Source organism: Mesoplodon mirus (assembly GCF_964341445.2).
Source record: "Mesoplodon mirus genome assembly, chromosome: 2".
NCBI classification, from domain to species: domain Eukaryota; kingdom Metazoa; phylum Chordata; class Mammalia; order Artiodactyla; family Ziphiidae; genus Mesoplodon; species Mesoplodon mirus.
Window position 1 is genome coordinate 16,834,077 of NC_138977.1, and position 16,870 is coordinate 16,850,946.

General features: G+C 35.2%; 1 protein-coding gene and 1 long non-coding RNA gene across 4 annotated transcripts in view; one reads left to right on the forward strand and one right to left on the reverse strand.

The window, feature by feature from the left end:
• The window catches only part of DNAJB14 (DnaJ heat shock protein family (Hsp40) member B14), a 34,508-nt gene extending 26,476 nt beyond the window's left edge, over positions 1-8,032 (forward strand). For all 3 annotated transcript variants that reach the window (XM_082637975.1, XM_082637972.1, XM_082637973.1), the window contains 4 exons: positions 491-585; positions 1,406-1,515; positions 2,367-2,539; positions 6,834-8,032. In XM_082637975.1, coding sequence (XP_082494101.1) covers positions 491-585; positions 1,406-1,515; positions 2,367-2,539; positions 6,834-6,958 — 503 coding nt within the window. In that variant the 3' untranslated portion in view covers positions 6,959-8,032. The remainder of the gene's footprint in view (positions 1-490; positions 586-1,405; positions 1,516-2,366; positions 2,540-6,833) is intronic.
• Positions 8,033-10,265: 2,233 nt separating this feature from the next.
• Positions 10,266-12,105, reverse strand: LOC309813283. Its single transcript, XR_014295475.1, has 2 exons — positions 11,669-12,105; positions 10,266-11,442 (listed from the first exon to the last, which is right to left on the reverse strand). It is a non-coding gene; the product is annotated as an uncharacterized lncRNA (long non-coding RNA).
• Between the last annotated feature and the right edge of the window lie 4,765 nt (positions 12,106-16,870).

The window sequence follows — 16,870 nt, forward strand, 5'->3', positions numbered from 1 at the left end:
ATTTCTGGTTGGTCACCTTTTTTGAAAACAACTTGAATGTCCATCAACAAGAAAATGTTTGAAAATTGTGGTCCACCTGTACCATAGTATATTATACAGCTGTTTTCTAAAAAATGAATTAGAGTACGAGTTTTTGATTTCTAGAAGTACTTGTGATTCATTGAGAAATGCAGAAAGCAGAGTTTCAGATTAATGATCCAAGGTTTGTAAAATCAACCAACCACAGCAAAAGTCCTCTCTGTATGCAGTATTAGGGAGGAACTCTCGTTCAAGTTTTCATCAAGAAAGAGCTTCTCCTTACTCTAAGGGAAGCAAAGAAGAATCATTCCTGGTTTTGTCTACCCTTCACTCATAAGAGGAGAGGGCAATAAGCATTCATTACTCAAACACACATTGTTTTAGTAATTAAAAATAAATAAATATAAAGGAAAATATGATTTTTCTGATGATAATTGTTCTCCCTAATTTAACCTTGCTTTTAATTTTCTAGGTAGTGTACATTCATTTTCAAATGGACGAGCTGGCTATAGCAGTCAACATCAGCATCAACATAGTGGACATGAAAGAGAAGAAGAAAGAGGAGATGTATGTTTATGATATGATTAGAAATCAGAAAATGGCAAATTTCAGCTCAGGAAAAGCATAGAGTTGTCTGAAAATAGACCAAGTTGTTTTAAAAGGCAGTAATGCGTTTTCTTTTACCAGAGGTGTTCAATAGAGACTCGAGAATCCCTTAGGGATATTGGGGGAGCAGGGTTAGAAGTCAAGGTGACGGGTGGTTGGGCAATATGACACCTTCACATTTGATATTCTGTGATTCTAATGAAGGTAAACTTGCAGTGTGCATGTTCTGAACGTAAATTCTTATTGTTGGTTCTAAATAATTTAGAATTAATACTGAAAAATTTAAATTCGAAGTAACTTGCCTTATTCTAATGCAGTTATACCTAATTGCATATAGCTGTTAAATTACGTGAAGGAGAAAGGTAAATGGAAAGAGCACTGGACCAGAAATTAAAAGGTCTGGTCCCCAGCTGTGCCGCTCTCATCAGTGTCCATGTTCCACCCTCAAATCCATGGTAAAAATCGTTTTGCAACCTGCTGCATATTGACAGAGTCTCTGTGTATGAAGAAAAAGAGGGAGACAGAGAACTTCCTCATCTGTAAAATGAGATCAGGTTATACCAGTGTTTTCCAATTCAGGGTCAGGATCTCTAGGTGAAGCACCTAAAAAGTTGTATTTTTAAGAATCACCCCAGGAAGTTGGTATGATCAGGCAGATTTGGAAGCACTGAACCGATGATCTCAAATGTCCTTTCTTCCTCTAAAAATGTTTGACAATTGTTGGATTATTGACAACTAAAGTTATATTACAATTTGTTATTCTTTGGTGATTTTTTTGTAGGGAGGTTTTTCTGTGTTTATCCAGCTGATGCCCATTATTGTGTTGATCCTCGTGTCATTATTAAGCCAATTGATGGTCTCTAATCCTCCTTATTCCTTATATCCCAGATCGTAAGTAGCTCAGTGAAGTTTTACAAAAAAAGAACTGTTGTTTCATACCTAACTAACTTTAAAGGGCCTTGTGGTCTTTTAAACTTTTAAGTGCTAAATATTCTATTACTACCTGTGTACCTGATTTTAAAATGTCTAATTTTAAAGGTAGTTTACTTAAACAATAAGTTTGTATTATGTTAGTTTACATTTCTGTTCTATTGTGGATAAAGACAGAAGTGTTACGTTCGAACTTGATGGCAATTTAATATAATAGGTAATGTGTTGACATCAAAGACAAAAAACTTTAGAAGACAAAACTACTTTAAAGACAAAAATAGAGTTGTGATTGATCTCACATAGGATTTGTGTCGTTAAAGAGGATATGACTTCACTCTTCTGTTTATAAAATATTGATTAAATAAAAGCAAATATTACTTTTTTGTTATGTGAGGTATTTTTCCACAATATACTTTATATATAAGCGATCAGGACATATAGCAAGTTTAATGCAGCATACCTTCCAAAAAACTTTAGTGTAATACAATGAATATAATGGAAACTTTGTAAAATCATATTGCTAGTGATTATATAATATTAAAAACAGATTGGTCTAAAAATAAGAAGTGATTTATTTATTCCAATTAAGATTTTTATTAACTAAAAGTTGAGAGAACTTATAGGAACGTAATGTATTAAAATATGATTACTCTTTTATGACATGAATGGTGGTTTTAGGTAATTTGAGATAATATTAAATACTTGATTACCAATATTGACTTTTTAATTATTTTTATTAGCTTGATTTGTAGAAGCAGATGAGAATGTACAATTTTAATTAAAAAAATAATGATCAAGCATTTCTTTTACAGTGGATCAGGGCAAACGATTAAAATGCAGACAGAAAACTTGGGTGTCATTTATTATGTCAACAAAGACTTTAAAAATGAATATAAAGGAATATTATTACAAAAGGTAGAAAAGAGTGTGGAAGAAGATTATGTGACTAATATTCGAAATAATTGCTGGAAAGAAAGACAACAAAGTAAGTTTATCAAATATTTAACATTTAAAGACTTATTCAGAGTCTTTGGAATTGATTACTGTAGATTTCCCTACTCAAGGAATGTTCTAGAATTGCCTGGCACATACTCGGAGCCCAGTACTTAAATGAGACAATATGTTTTAATGTACTTGTGGTCTTATAACAATACTTGGCACATGGCAAGAACTTAATAAATGGTATTTATGTTATTGTTCTTAATAAATATTTGATGGAATAAGTAGATAATATAAAATTTCATTGTATTTAGGATGTTTTCAGTTGTAACATGCAACATTATTTTATGTACCACTAAGAAAGAAAACAATCCTGGTATAAACTGTGTCATCAGTTTTAATATGTATCCTGTTTCAGAATTAAATTTGAAACTCTTCATCAATTTAGCTTCAACAGGTAACACTTAATGTACAATGAGTTTTGTTGACATTCCACATTCCTTTACTTATTTTGTAGGTAGAGAAGTTCTTGTGAACACTTAATTTGTTTAGCCTCTTCCAGCCTCAGCTTCCTTAATTTAAGCAGTTATATCTATAAAAAGACTGACAATTGACCATAAGAATCTGCTGAGATGCTCCATGTGAACTGTTATAGTTTTTTGTTTTTCTTACTGTTCCAGATAATAATATAGACCATATAGTGTAGACATTGGAATTAAACAGACTAAAGTTGAATCCTAGGTCTGAAATTTTTAGCTGAGTGATTAAGGCCAAATATTCTAACCTCTGTGAATTTATTCCCTTGTGTATACAATGGATGATGATGATGATGAGTGGGTACAAGAAGTAACTATAATTTATATAATGCCTATTTTTTCAGTCATTGTTCCAAGCCCTTTATATATATTAACTCATTTAAGCTCCACAATGACACTGTGAGGCGATTATACCCACTTTACATATGAGGAACCTGAGGCATAGAGAGATTAATTAGTAACTTGCCCAAGGTCATTGAGGTGATCTGTGATTCAAAACCAATTTGCTTTCATAATCTAGGCACTGTGCTTCACAGTCTTCTCTCTAATACCTAACTTTATGGGTTTGTTGTGAAAATTAACTCAGGCAATAGTTGAAGTGTTTCACATGTAGTAAATACTCAGAAAATGGGAGCAATTATCATCTTTTATCCACTAGGGAAAATTTGATAAAACATAACCATTGTATACTTCTAAGAGAGTTCTTATCTCTGGCATTGGTTTCTTCATCTATATACTGATAGTTAAGAGGAGAAACCTCCTTGGTTTCTAAGTCTCTGAGTCTGTGAATCAGTATGTTCTCAAAGTGGAGAAGGTTACATAAGACCAGTGGTTTTACATCTGGGAATGATTTGCCCTTGCCTCCCAGGGGACATTTGGTAATGTCTGGAAACTGTGTGCGTCAACACGGGGTTGGGGTGGAAGGGATTGCTACTGGCATCTGATGGGTTAAGGCCAGGGATGCTGCCTAACATTCTAGGATGCACAGGACAACCTCCACACCAAGAATTATCTAGCCCCAAATGCCAGTATTGCTGCGGTTGAGAAACCGTGCATTAGCCAAAGGTCTTAAGGGAAGTATTTCCCAAATTTCACTTATTTAATTTTATTTCACCTAATTTTTTGATCTGTAGCACCTTGCACAATTGTTGGCACAACATAGGCAGAGTAAATTTTTGATGGATATATGAACAGTTGGATGAATGATTAATGAATTCATATGAATGAATGTATGAAAGACCTACTTATTTTGTGCTAAAAGAATGATGAGCAGGGCCTCCCTGGTGGCGCAGTGGTTGAGAGTCCGCCTGCCGATGCAGGGGATACGGGTTCGTGCCCCGGTCTGGGAGGATCCCATATGCCGCGGAGCGGCTGGGCCCGTGAGCCATGGCCGCTGGGCCTGCGCATCCGGAGCCTGTGCTCCACAGCGGGAGAGGCCACAACAGTGAGAGGCCCGCGTACAGCAAAAAAAAAAAAAAAAAAAAGAATGATGAGCACATTAGATATCTCATTTTCAAATACAAGTCCTAGTCCCCAGCCAAATACGGGTGATTTTGGGGTTATGCATACTTACATTCTATTACCTTAAATAAAAATTGGGAATTGACTGCATAAATAGAAACAAAGAAGGAAAGGTATTCATGTTTATGAATGAGTGTAATGTTATGTTTAAAGTGCCTGCTCTGGGGCTGCCTTGCAAGATCCTGGCTTCACCAACGCATTACCTAGTTACTTAACCTCTCTAAATCTTAGTTACCTTGTCATTAAAATATGGACCATAACAGATAATATGTGGTAACACTTAGCGTAATGCCTTGTACCCATAAGTGTTCTATATTATTATTCTTTATTATTTTTTTTAACTCCATCCCTAGCATAAGCCAAGTAGTTTTACTGGCATAATTTAGTTTAATCTTTTAACAATCCGACAAGATCAATATCAATAGGTTCACAAAATGTGAAGAACTGGTCAGTCAAGGTGAGGGGTTTTAGAGTGTTTATTGTGGTACTCAACTTGTGTATGTTTGAAATTTTCAATATAAAATTCAACAAATTCAGCACATCTATAGGTCTGTAGGTTAGGGGCTTGAATACACTTTTGCCAGGATTTTTCTGTTCTGGAGTCACTTCCAACACTCTCTAATGTCTAGATTGGTAAAATAGGTGTTTCATAAAATACAGTAATTTGAGGTAATGGAAAGAATATCAGGCTAGGAGTTAGAGATTTGGATTGAAATCTAGATTCTGCCATTTACTAGCCTGGTGAACTTTGCTTTATCTACCACACTTGGAAAGAATCATCTGCAAATGGATTTTACAAGTGCCTCATTTGTAAATAAAAGGAGGGGAGTGATTTTAATTAATTTGTTAAATCCTAACCTGATTGATCATTTCTGAAAAGCTTTACAAATAAAATACACTCTTATCTATGAGTTTATTTTGAATGTGGTCCTGATTGATGTCCTCTAATTTGGTCACTGTTTTTGGTTACATCTTATCTAAGTGAGCCCACCCTTTAGAAGTGTTAATAAACAGTGAAACGGCTGAGAATAACAGGAAAGTAAGGAATAGTTCCCTGAAGAACGTTTGATTTCTAGTCTCTTTATTTTTCTTTACTAATTCTATCCACATATTGAAGGAAGCGTCAGAAGTACTTATTTGCTGAATATCACTGCTGTGATTGTATAGCAAGCTTTTTTTCTCTTTTGTGTTCCTTTAGTAAGTTTATTATATATGTTTTTTTTTTCTTTTTCTTTTTTTTTTTTTTTTTTGTGGTATGGGCCTCTCACTGTTGTGGCCTCTCCCGTTGCGGAGCACAGGCTCCGGACGCGCAGGCTCAGCAGCCATGGCTCACGGGCCCATCCCATGGCTCACAGCACGTGGGATCTTCCCAGACCGGGGCACGAACCCGTGTCCCCTGTATCGGCAGGCGGACTCTCGACCACTGCGCCACCAGGGAAGCCCTATTATATATGTTTTTAATTCAAGCAAACTCAGAACAAGATTGCAAATTTTTCTACTCAGATCTTGGCATAATTAATTAATCTGGAACCTTAATAAAAGGTCACAGCAAAAACAACCACTAGCAGTATTGAATAGCATATGGTATCTTTGGGATAAGAGGTCAAGATAATGCTTTAGAGCAGCAGTATTTAAACCTTTGGGAACAGGAGTGGAGGAGGGAAAGGGTTGATAGGATAGCATCCTTATTTTCTTTTCTAGAGTAGCTCTGTGACTTATTTATTTATTCATTCATTCATTTATTCATTCATTCATTTATGGCTGCGTTGGGTCTTCGTTGCTGCCGGCGGGCTTTCTCTAGTTGAGGGGAGCGGGGCTTACTCTTTGTTGCAGTGCGCGGGTTTCTTCTTGTTGCGGAGCACCGGCTCCAGGCATGCTGGCTTCAGTAGTTGCAGCACTTGGGCTTAGTAGTTGCGGCACGTGGGCCCTAGAGCACGAGGGCTTCAGTAGTTGTGGCACACGGGCTCGGTAATTGTGGTGCACAGGCTTAGTTGCTCTGCAGCACATGGGATCTTCCTGGACCAGGGCTCGAACTTGTGAACCCTGCGTTGGCAGGCGGATTCTTAACCACTGCACCACCAGGGAAGTTCCTCTGTGTTTGTTTCACGTGGTAGGATTCCAAATGGCTTTTAGGTCTAGTACTTGGATTTCTTTAAAACAAACAAACAAACAAACAGTTAATAGAAATATATTGAAGGACTTATATGAAACATCTTTGAGTTTAAACAACTAGTTGATCTAAATTACTATTTACTTAGAAAAAAAATTTTTTTTTGTTAACAGAAACAGATATGCAGTATGCAGCAAAAGTATACCATGATGAACGACTCCGAAGGAAGGCAGAAGCCTTGAGCATGGACAACTGTAAAGAATTGGAGCGGCTGACCAGTATTTATAAAGGAGGATGAACTGGGATTTTATTTATACCTTTTAGAGTACTGTTTTTTCTGTAAGTAAGTTTAGTTTCATCATGAGAGCTAAAGAAAAAGATATGGTGTTGGAAACTAAACTGAATAGTTGGTCCCTGAAATCTTGGACTGTTTATGACCTACTGGCTCCTTTAAATAGTAAGAAACTGAAAACTAAAATTAATATTTTAGTTATGCTTCTGCAATTATTTTCATTTTAAAAGCTTATACGATTCCTAACTAAAAATGTCTTGAGAAAGGATTATCACACCTGTAGCAATTTCTGGTTTTAGATTCTCAGTTTTTTTCCCTTGTCATGTAAATATTTATGGAATGATCATTTTCTGTATATACAGGTTATTCCCTTTTTATTTAACTTCTTTTGGTGTTTAGCTCCATGAGACACTTTAAAGTGATGGAATAAATGTTTTATGACAAAATTACATTTTCCTTGTCAGATGTCCAGTGTGTGGAGGTTGCAATGAAACTTTATCAAAAAAGAAAAAACAAAAGTTGTTTAACTTTGTGTAAAATCTTGTAGCATTACCAGCGTAGAGGGAATCAATATTTTTAATATTGCCATTATATTCTAAATTATATATTGAGATAAATGAACTGGTGTAAAGTATCAGTTTGCTATTTATTTAGTTTTATGAATTGCTAAGCCATGCATAGAAATGAAATGCTATACTGATAGATTTTAAAGAAAATATGAGGAAATGGCTATATAAACAATAACCAAAAAGGGTCTTCAACAGTAAATTGCAGTTATGTCATTTGCAATTCCAGTAACTAAAAGGCCCCCAAATGTTCATATATATACATCTTTGAAGGCTGCTAAAATTTATGAAGAAAAGGACCTACCAGTTTTACCCCCCATGGAAATTTGCAGTTTCTTCTTAGTGATCAGGATCCTTAGTAAACAGGATCCGAAACTAAATGAGTTCTTAATATTGTCTAAGTAATAGGAAAAATTACTACTGAAATGAAGCTTTGTGCCTTTTAACCTGATTGCCAACTCGTAAACATATAGGTAGATTAACAGCAGACTTACTTGATCAGAGCATGATCTGTTTGGCCATATACAGCAGTGAGCAGAAACATAGCAGTAGGTAGAATAGTGATTTATAGCAAGTTATCCTTACAAAAATTTGAGCTAAAATCTATTCACCATTGAGTAATTCAATTAATCCTATAGGAATAAGCTCCTTATAATTAAATCCATAATATAAATTGGAAAAATCAGCTGGAACTTGAAGTTTTTGGTGCCTGTATGTTGGATATGAAACTATTTGATTTCTAGTCTTCTATGTTTGTTTTTTTTTCTTCTATGTTTAACAGTTGTATTTTAATGATTTTGCTTTCATACTCATTTAACAGAACATGAACACATCTTTGGTAGTTTTTTTGTGTGTGAGAGAATGCTAGTTAGAGTGCAGTGTTCTTTTATTTAAAGATTTTTTTCTGAATGTAATTTATATAGCATCTGTTGAATAGAACTTCTGAAATGACCATTCTTTTTTAAACGTTCTCTTGTATCCCCTTTTCCAGGTCAATCAATAGAAATGCTTGATTGAATTAGTTGTTTAACTAAACAGCATACTATCCTAGGAAAACTGGACAGCTTAACCAACTTTCTTTAGAAATTCAACCTTAAAAAGAAAAAATAGCGTGCTTAAAAGAAAATACAATTTAAAATATTTTCTTAGGCTTATAGAATTAGTTTCTGAAAAACAAGGTCATAGCATTCTAATTAACTTTGAAAGTTTATATGCATCAGAAAACATACAAATATAAATGAAAAAAAATTTCATCCATTATTTTTCCAGTTTTAATGGGAAATTTACACTATTGTGATTGATGCTTATGTGAATTGAACTCTTGTTGACTGATTCTTTTTCCCTTAATCCTGACTTTAAGGGGATAGGTGAAGTTATCAAGTTAAGTGAAGTTATATATTATGAAGTCATACATGGCTTTTGGACAGAACTATATTTCAGTTGCATTACATTTCATTTCATAAAATGCATTTGATGAAATTTTCAAACAACTGTGGGAAATGACCGATCGAGTGCCTGACAATTTAAGCCACATGTAAAGTATGCAAGTAAAGAGTAAGTCCTTAATGTCACCTATATCATGGTATAAAGGCCTGTCCAGGTGTCTTAGAATTTTGGGTTAATTCTACAAAGTAAAAAGAATTCTACTGTCTTTTTTTTTTTCATCAAAGTATATGATTTACAGTGTCAGCTATCTTGAGATGTAAGATTTTCACATTTGCTGCTCTTCTAACAAAAATTCCATTTTGCCATCTTATTTTTAGCTACCTGAACTTTCGAATTTAATTTGATAACTTGTCCTCTTCATTTTAATCATTGCCTAAAAGCCCTCAATCTTTGAGTATTGATTTACTAGCTTTTCTAACTGGTATTTTAGAAGTTTGGCAGCAATTATATTTATTAGTGCTTTACATTTTTATCCCTTTTTAAACACATACACAGACATCATTGTCTTTGTGAGGATTTGGGGGCAAGTAAATAGTACCTTTTCTCCTCCTCTTTTAATTCCTTTGTTTTCAAATAGGTGCTAGCCATTTGTAAGTTTTGGAATTTATTGTGATCAAATCTGAGAATTTAATTCTCAACAATGAGAAATAATAAGTGAAAACAATATGTTTTGGGAACAGACTGCATTTGAATGCTTAAATAAGTATTTGTTTCGTAATCATTACATTCTTATATATGATAATTACAAAGATTTGGTAGAGAAGAGTAAGCCCTTAAGGTATATATATGCCAGTGCATTAAACCACTTTGCTTTTATGTCAGCTCAGGTGTTATTAGGAACAGGAAGATAGCATTCCAGCCCTTTGCTTTAATTGCACTTTCATGCTTAAGTGTTCTTCCTGTTAAATCTTTAGTTATGCTAGTATGTAAAATTGTTACTGAGAGAAATGGTTAACCTCTTGATTTCCCTTTGTTGATTTGTAATATTTTTAAATGCAGCTGTTATTTAACAGATGTGACATGTTAGTATTACTTAATAATGCATTCTAACGTATTTCATTAAAAAAATCTCCCACCTGTGTTAAGGAAGTGAAATATTTCTAGACGTTGGCCTGAGGACCAAATGAGCCGTCTTTTTAGTTAAGTAAGAATTATGTCAAAAGACCAAATGATTCAGAAGGAGAATTTGTGCACTTATTTAGCTTTCCCATAGGAAGCTTGTGTTCAGTATTACTCTTACTATTATCTATCTTCATACTGAGTGAACCAACTGAAAAGGCATTCATAATCTTTTTTCTTAACTGAGCAGAAAACCTTCTGAAAATGAACAATAAATCTTAATTTTAATCTGTACTAGATAGCTGAAAAACTTTGTCTCTTGGCCATATTGGACTACTGCCTAAAGTCCATAAAATTCTCCATAAACCCATGAAAAAGAAAAGAGAGTAGTCTCACAATAACTTCAAAGTTTTTTTAATTCTAATTTTTAAGTTCAAATAAGCGGGTACAATGAGGATCTTTAATAATTCTTGCACATTCCTTTAATAATCTGGCAGGCAATACAGTCCTCGAATTCAGGCTTCCTCTTCGTTTTATTACTATTAAATAGACAGTTTCGTATAAGTGGAAACATTTTCCCTCAAAACACTAGTTCAAAACATATTCCTTATATTAAGGATTATGTAACCACATTTTTTGTAAATTCCTGTGTGTAACTTTCCTGTTGATATGTGATTCCTTTTCATTTATTTAATTTTATTATCTGCTGGTTTTGGGGCCAATAGATTTGTGAATATTCTGTGGCTGTGTCCATGTATACATGTGTGTATATATATATATATACATATACATGTATATATGTATATATATATATATATATATATATATGTTTTCCAGCTAATACCTCAAATATGTGATTGTTTAATATATACCACATTATATTTGCACAGAGCAGGGCTTCCATTAGCAGTGGATTTTCTTATTTCTAACTTTGAAAATCAGTCCACAGAATTTCATTGGTGTGTATTCTTTCTGTTGATCTTTTCCATATTTTAACAGAGATTCCTATTATAATGCCCATACTTCAAATATAATTGTATCTTTCTATAGCAATCTGGAAGTATGTAGGGGTAAGAAGTGTTTCTTGTAATGTTTTAGTAAGTTACCATAAAAAATTGGAATTACTCGTTGCCAAGCTGTCTGGTAACTGCATAACAGATGACATCTGGCATGAATGTGAATGTCTCATTCACTTCAGCCCAGGAGTTGGCACATTCTAATCTGATATTCTACTTTGCCATTTAAGAGCACCACTAAAATAATAGAGATTTTTCGATGACATCGGAGTATTTTAAGCATCAATTTAAAAATGAAGTGCTTTGGACTGTATATGGATGGATGACTATATCAATGAGAAGAAAGAAACTCACACATAAATAATATTTTTGTAATTTATTTGTATTAAGAAATGCTTCTGGGCTTCCCTGGTGGCGCAGTGGTTGGGAGTCCACCTGCCGATGCGGGGGACACGGGTTCGTGCCCCGGTCCGGGAGGATCCCACATGCCGCGGAGCGGCTGGGCCCGTGGGCCATGGCCGCTGGGCCTGCGCGTCCGGAGCCTGTGCTCCACAATGGGAGAGGCCGCGGCGGTGAGAGGCCCGCGTACGGCAAAAAAAAAAAAAAAAAAAAAAAGAAATGCTTCTTACCTTTTTTGTTTTTTTAATTTTTGGGTTGCTACATAAGACTTTCTTTCCATATGAAGTTTAGATCATGTTTTTTAAAAGCTGCAGGTAATTTTCAAGGTGTGATGGAATTTTAATGGAAGCCTTGTGTAAGTTAAATGAAGTGAAATTGGTAAAGGAGATCTTGCTTTGTCTATAGTGCATTCAAGATTATACAATTAAATTTCAAAATGAAATGTCTGATTTGTAAAATATTTAATGTTATATCAGACTTATATAAAATAAACTTTTCTGTGTGAGAACTCTGTTAAAGAAAATGCATTTGATTTTTAATGAATGTTCTGCTGAATGATTTATGATGAATATTTGTCTTTCAGTCTCTGCAGTTTATCTCAATATATGAATAAAAAGGTCTGTTCTCACTGTAAAGGATTTGTTTTTATCATGTTTTATATTCTTAATATGGCCTTTCCTTCATTCATTCATTCAACCATTCAACAAATGTATGAATGTTTGCTATAACCCAGGCAGTAATATGGGAATTAATCACTGAACAAGGCAAAAATCCTTATGAAGTTTACATCTAGCAAGGGAAATAAATGTCAAGTAAATAACTAATTATAATTATGATGAATGCTACAAAGAAGATTACAAGGTACAACAAAAGCATATATCTAGAAGACTTAACCTACTCTGGGAGGATTAGGGAAGGTTTCTCTGAGGGAGTGAGCTTAAGCTGAAACCCAAAAGATGAGATAAGTAGGAGTGAGGTGAATGCTAGATAAATATTTCAGGCAGAGTGTGCTAAGTTGATAAAGTCATAGAAACTTTACAGAAGTGAAAACAAACTTGTATGATTATGACATAGGAAGCCAGGCTAAGTTAGAGAAATAAAATAAGATAAGGGCCAGATCCCATGAGGCTATATGTAAACCATGATGATTTATGTTCAAAGAAAAACTTTGAGATTTTTAATGAAGGAGTTAACATGATGAGTCTTGAGTTTTTAAAATAGCATTTTAGTTGTTGTGCAAAGAAGACTGGAGGGCAAAAGTGAATGTAGGAAATGATAGGAAGTATTGTCAAAGGAGAGATGATCATGGCTTGGACCAGAGTAGGAATATAGTGATTGATTTTGAGATACAGTCAGGATGTAGAATCAAGAGAATTATTTGATTGATTGGATTTGGGATAAATGGAGGCAGCAATTAAAAACTTTCCAAAAATTTGGCTATGAAAAGAAGTAGAGAAAAGGGGTGGTAGCTGGAAGATGTGGTTTCTGAGAAGGCTTTTGTTTTTTCAATTATTATTTATTACATGAAACCTTACTACTTATTACATGAGAGACCTTACCAATTCTTTTTATTCTGGTGGAAAGGGGCAAGTAGAAAGTGAAAAAATAGAGACAAAGAAGGATAATAGTATTAAGTACCTGATATTCTAGAGGATGTTGGAGCCACTGCAAAGATGGAATAATTACTTTAGCTAAGAGACACCACCAGCATTCTTTCAGAAAGGAATATATGGGTTATAGCTTGTATTTTCTTAATGAGATAAGCAGTTTATGGAAAATTAGGGGGTGGAGAGGATGATAAGCAGACACTTCAAAAAGAATGAAGACAATTTGAAGGAATCATTTTCACTGAGTCATCTGACTAGTGAAAAGTAGGATTTCTTTGGGTCCCACATTGGTGACAGAATTTACAATCTGTTAAATTTTGTGTATTTTTTCCAACTTAATCCAGCAGCCTTGGCATAGACATGTAGAATACAACTCATTTAGCTCTTCCAAATTTGAGGTTCTGTCAGGCAGGAAAGATGGTAGGGGCATTTAAGATGTTGACAAGTGAGTGGTTTCACTGACTATTAGATGTAAGCCAGAGATCGAGGGAATTAGTGATTTCTGAGGTGACTGCCTAAGTCCTGGGTGTGGTGACCATGGGTGATAGTATAGAAGAGAAAGTTATTGTATAGACCTTATAATTGTATTTTCAATGGGCCAAATCCCAAACCAGAGCCAAAATCAAAATTTGTAAGACATTTTCCAACTTGGCCAGTGTACGTGATAAAATTTTCATTTTTGTATGTTGGAGAATCAGCAAGACTTTCCTCCCCATACGAGTTTGAATACCAATAGAATTTTCACACAGACAGCCGAGCCAGCCTAAATCCAGATGATTGATTGATTTTTTGATAGGAAACCAGAATCTAAAAAAAAACAAAAAAGTTGAGAGCTCTGCTATAACAGCTAAGAGAAATTTAAGCTAAAGAAAAGCAGAAACAAAGGTTCTAATAAACTCAGAACTTTAACATGTGTATGTTTGTTGACTATATAATGTACTGGTATGCTGTGTACATAGTAGAACAAAATAGCAAATTTGTATAATGAGATAAAAATTTTGTGTGCATATGCATGTATGTGTATACTATCTGTTTCTTTCTGAACTTCAGAGATCATCTGTTAAATCCCACTTTGGAGAACTGGCACACGGTGCTGATAATCTTTTAGGTCAGTAAATATTTCCCTTAGTCCTGTACCAACAGCAGTGTTATTGATGGGTAAATGCAAACAGATCAATCTGACTACATAAGGAACTCTCCTATTGACATGCCATAATTTGGAAACCACCACACTTGGAAATTAAAAATCTTACTAGATTTTTCAATTTGTAGACATCGTGGTATTTGGAGATCTTGGAAAGCTGTGCTCTCCCTTTTTGCCACTCAAGAGGAAGAAAAATATCAGCAATATTTTCCAGGTCAACTACCATATAATAATGTCATTAAAATGGATAATTATGTTAAAATGAAAAGTAGTGCTTCCAGAAATTAGAAGTTCTTGCTAGAGTTCATATTTTTATTTGCCTCCAAACTTAGGGGCAAATGGTGGGGAGGTACGGGTGAAATAAGGAGTTTTAGTTTTAGTCAGGGCCAGGACTAATGGTTTCTTGTAATCACTTTCATTCTATAAATGTTGAAATGAGTACCTACAGAATGCAAGAAACAGAGGCATTGTAGGAAACTGGAAAAAATCTAAACTGTGACCCTTCTTTCTAGAACTTATGGTCTCACTGGGTAAACAAACTAAAACTATGACATAATTATGCACAAATAAATATCAATCATTCTTGGTAGTATATAGGAACATTCAAGAGAATGTGATGGATGAGAAGGTGTTATAGGGAAACAAGATTTATATAACTAAGGCAGAAAATGAAGGGGTTTAGAACATGCCACCCTGAAATATGCCACTTTAGCATATTGATTATTTTGATCTGAAGGCACTAGGAAACAGCAAATGCAGGAAGGGCTCTCTGACCTCCTACTTTCTACTTAAAGGCTTGTCATAAAACTTCCCATGAGAAAGGTGCCCTCCCTCTACCAGGAAGAGAAGAACATTCTTATCACCAGAGATGGAACTGACACTGAAATGGACCTGTGCAAACAAACCTACTAAAATAACCCTTATCTTCCATTAGTTTATCCCATACGTTTAATAGTCACTGTTGTACAATCTACTGCCCCTAGCCCAAGCCCCCTTGTCTGTCTCATCCCCACAATTTATTGTTCTTTGTGTAAAAAGGTATATAAACTTTGGGCCTAACGGCTTTGGGTCTTCATTTTCCTTCTGAAGACTCCCATGTACATGTAAAAATATTCAATGAATTTGTATGATTTTCCTCCTGTTAATCTGTCTGTTAATTTCACTGTTAGACCCAGCCACAAAATCAAAGAAGGTAAAAGGAAGTTTTGCCTCTCCTATGAGAGAAATAAGCATTTCAGATTCGGGAGCCTCCATAACTAGCATGGGAAAATAAGAGTCATTTGGATGGAAGGGTGAGGTAATCAATTCGGCTGGGAGTATAGGATTCACAATAGAGTGCATTTAGAAGTAAAATAAAATGACATGTTAGTGCCAGATTAAATACTACATCAACTATTGTCTGCAATGGTATATCACTAAAGCTTTTTTGATCAGCAATAATGTACGTTATTTTAGAAAGGTTTAACTGGCCATTGTTACGTGGCTATTGATACGGTTTTGCTGAATGGAATGATGGTTTGAATGAAGAACTGAAAAAATCTAGATGTAAAAAAACATTGTTAAGGAAGAAAAGAACATAAGGAAAGAGAGCAAACATGATACCTCATGGAATCTTGGAACCAACATGGACATAGATCAGGAAACACAGGTTTACTGGAGTTTTTAGAGGCTTTGAGTTAGAACTGACAGACATATGTGTAGAAATATTCAACACCCAACAAGCAGCTGAAAATGTGAACCTAGAACTCAGATGAAAAGTGCAGATTTAGGGCTCACATTCTCAGGACACTGTGGAAAGGGGAAAACAGCAGAGGAATCAAAGACAAGCTTTAAATGCCTTCATTTAAGAGGAGGCTAGAGTGGGTGAGGAGCTAAAATAAGTGCAGTGTCCTAGAGGCCAAGAAATGAAAGGAAGGAAAATGAAGTCATCTTCAATGATGTCAGTTGCTATGGAACTGTCAAGTTCACTTGTAATGACAAGGAGGTCATTTGTAACAGCTGGGAGCTTTGTAGTTTACCATTTCATCCTCCTAAGGAAATAAGTATCTTTTCACCACGTCTTGGGCTATGGTTCCTTTTGCACTTCTACTTTCTGGGATTGGAGTTGACAATCAGTCGAAAACAAGTTCCCATAGACCTCATTTTCCTACCACCTACTGTAGGTTTTCCTTAAATGTGCACACAAGCAATGCCCCAAACAACAAGTAATGTAGGCAGTCCTTAAAGGTATAGCCTTCTAAGTCAAGAGCCAATGAAAGAAGGTTGTTCAATGTCTGCATATGTAGAGGCTTGAGGTACACACATAACTCAGATCTCCAGAAAGCTCATGGATCCTCGTTTCAATCTAGACAGGGCCTTGAGTCACAGTACGTGGGTAGCACCCATGGGAAAGCCAAAAGAGACTACTAAGTTGGGGTCAGAAACCTATGGACCTGGGACTTCTAATCACGGGCAATCTGGTGTTTGCTGTTCAGCGTGTAACACCACCCTTCAAATTTCTCCATCTACAAGAAGAGGTTTTAAGATAACGGACCCTAAAAAAAAAAACTAATGAGATTTTTCCACCCTCTCCAAACAAAAACGTCTTCCTGCTTGCGTTTTCCGGGGGTCTTCACCGCTCCGCGATCTCTTAGGAATCTCGATCCAACAGCAGAGGTCGCGACGTCCGGGTCTCTGTGCAG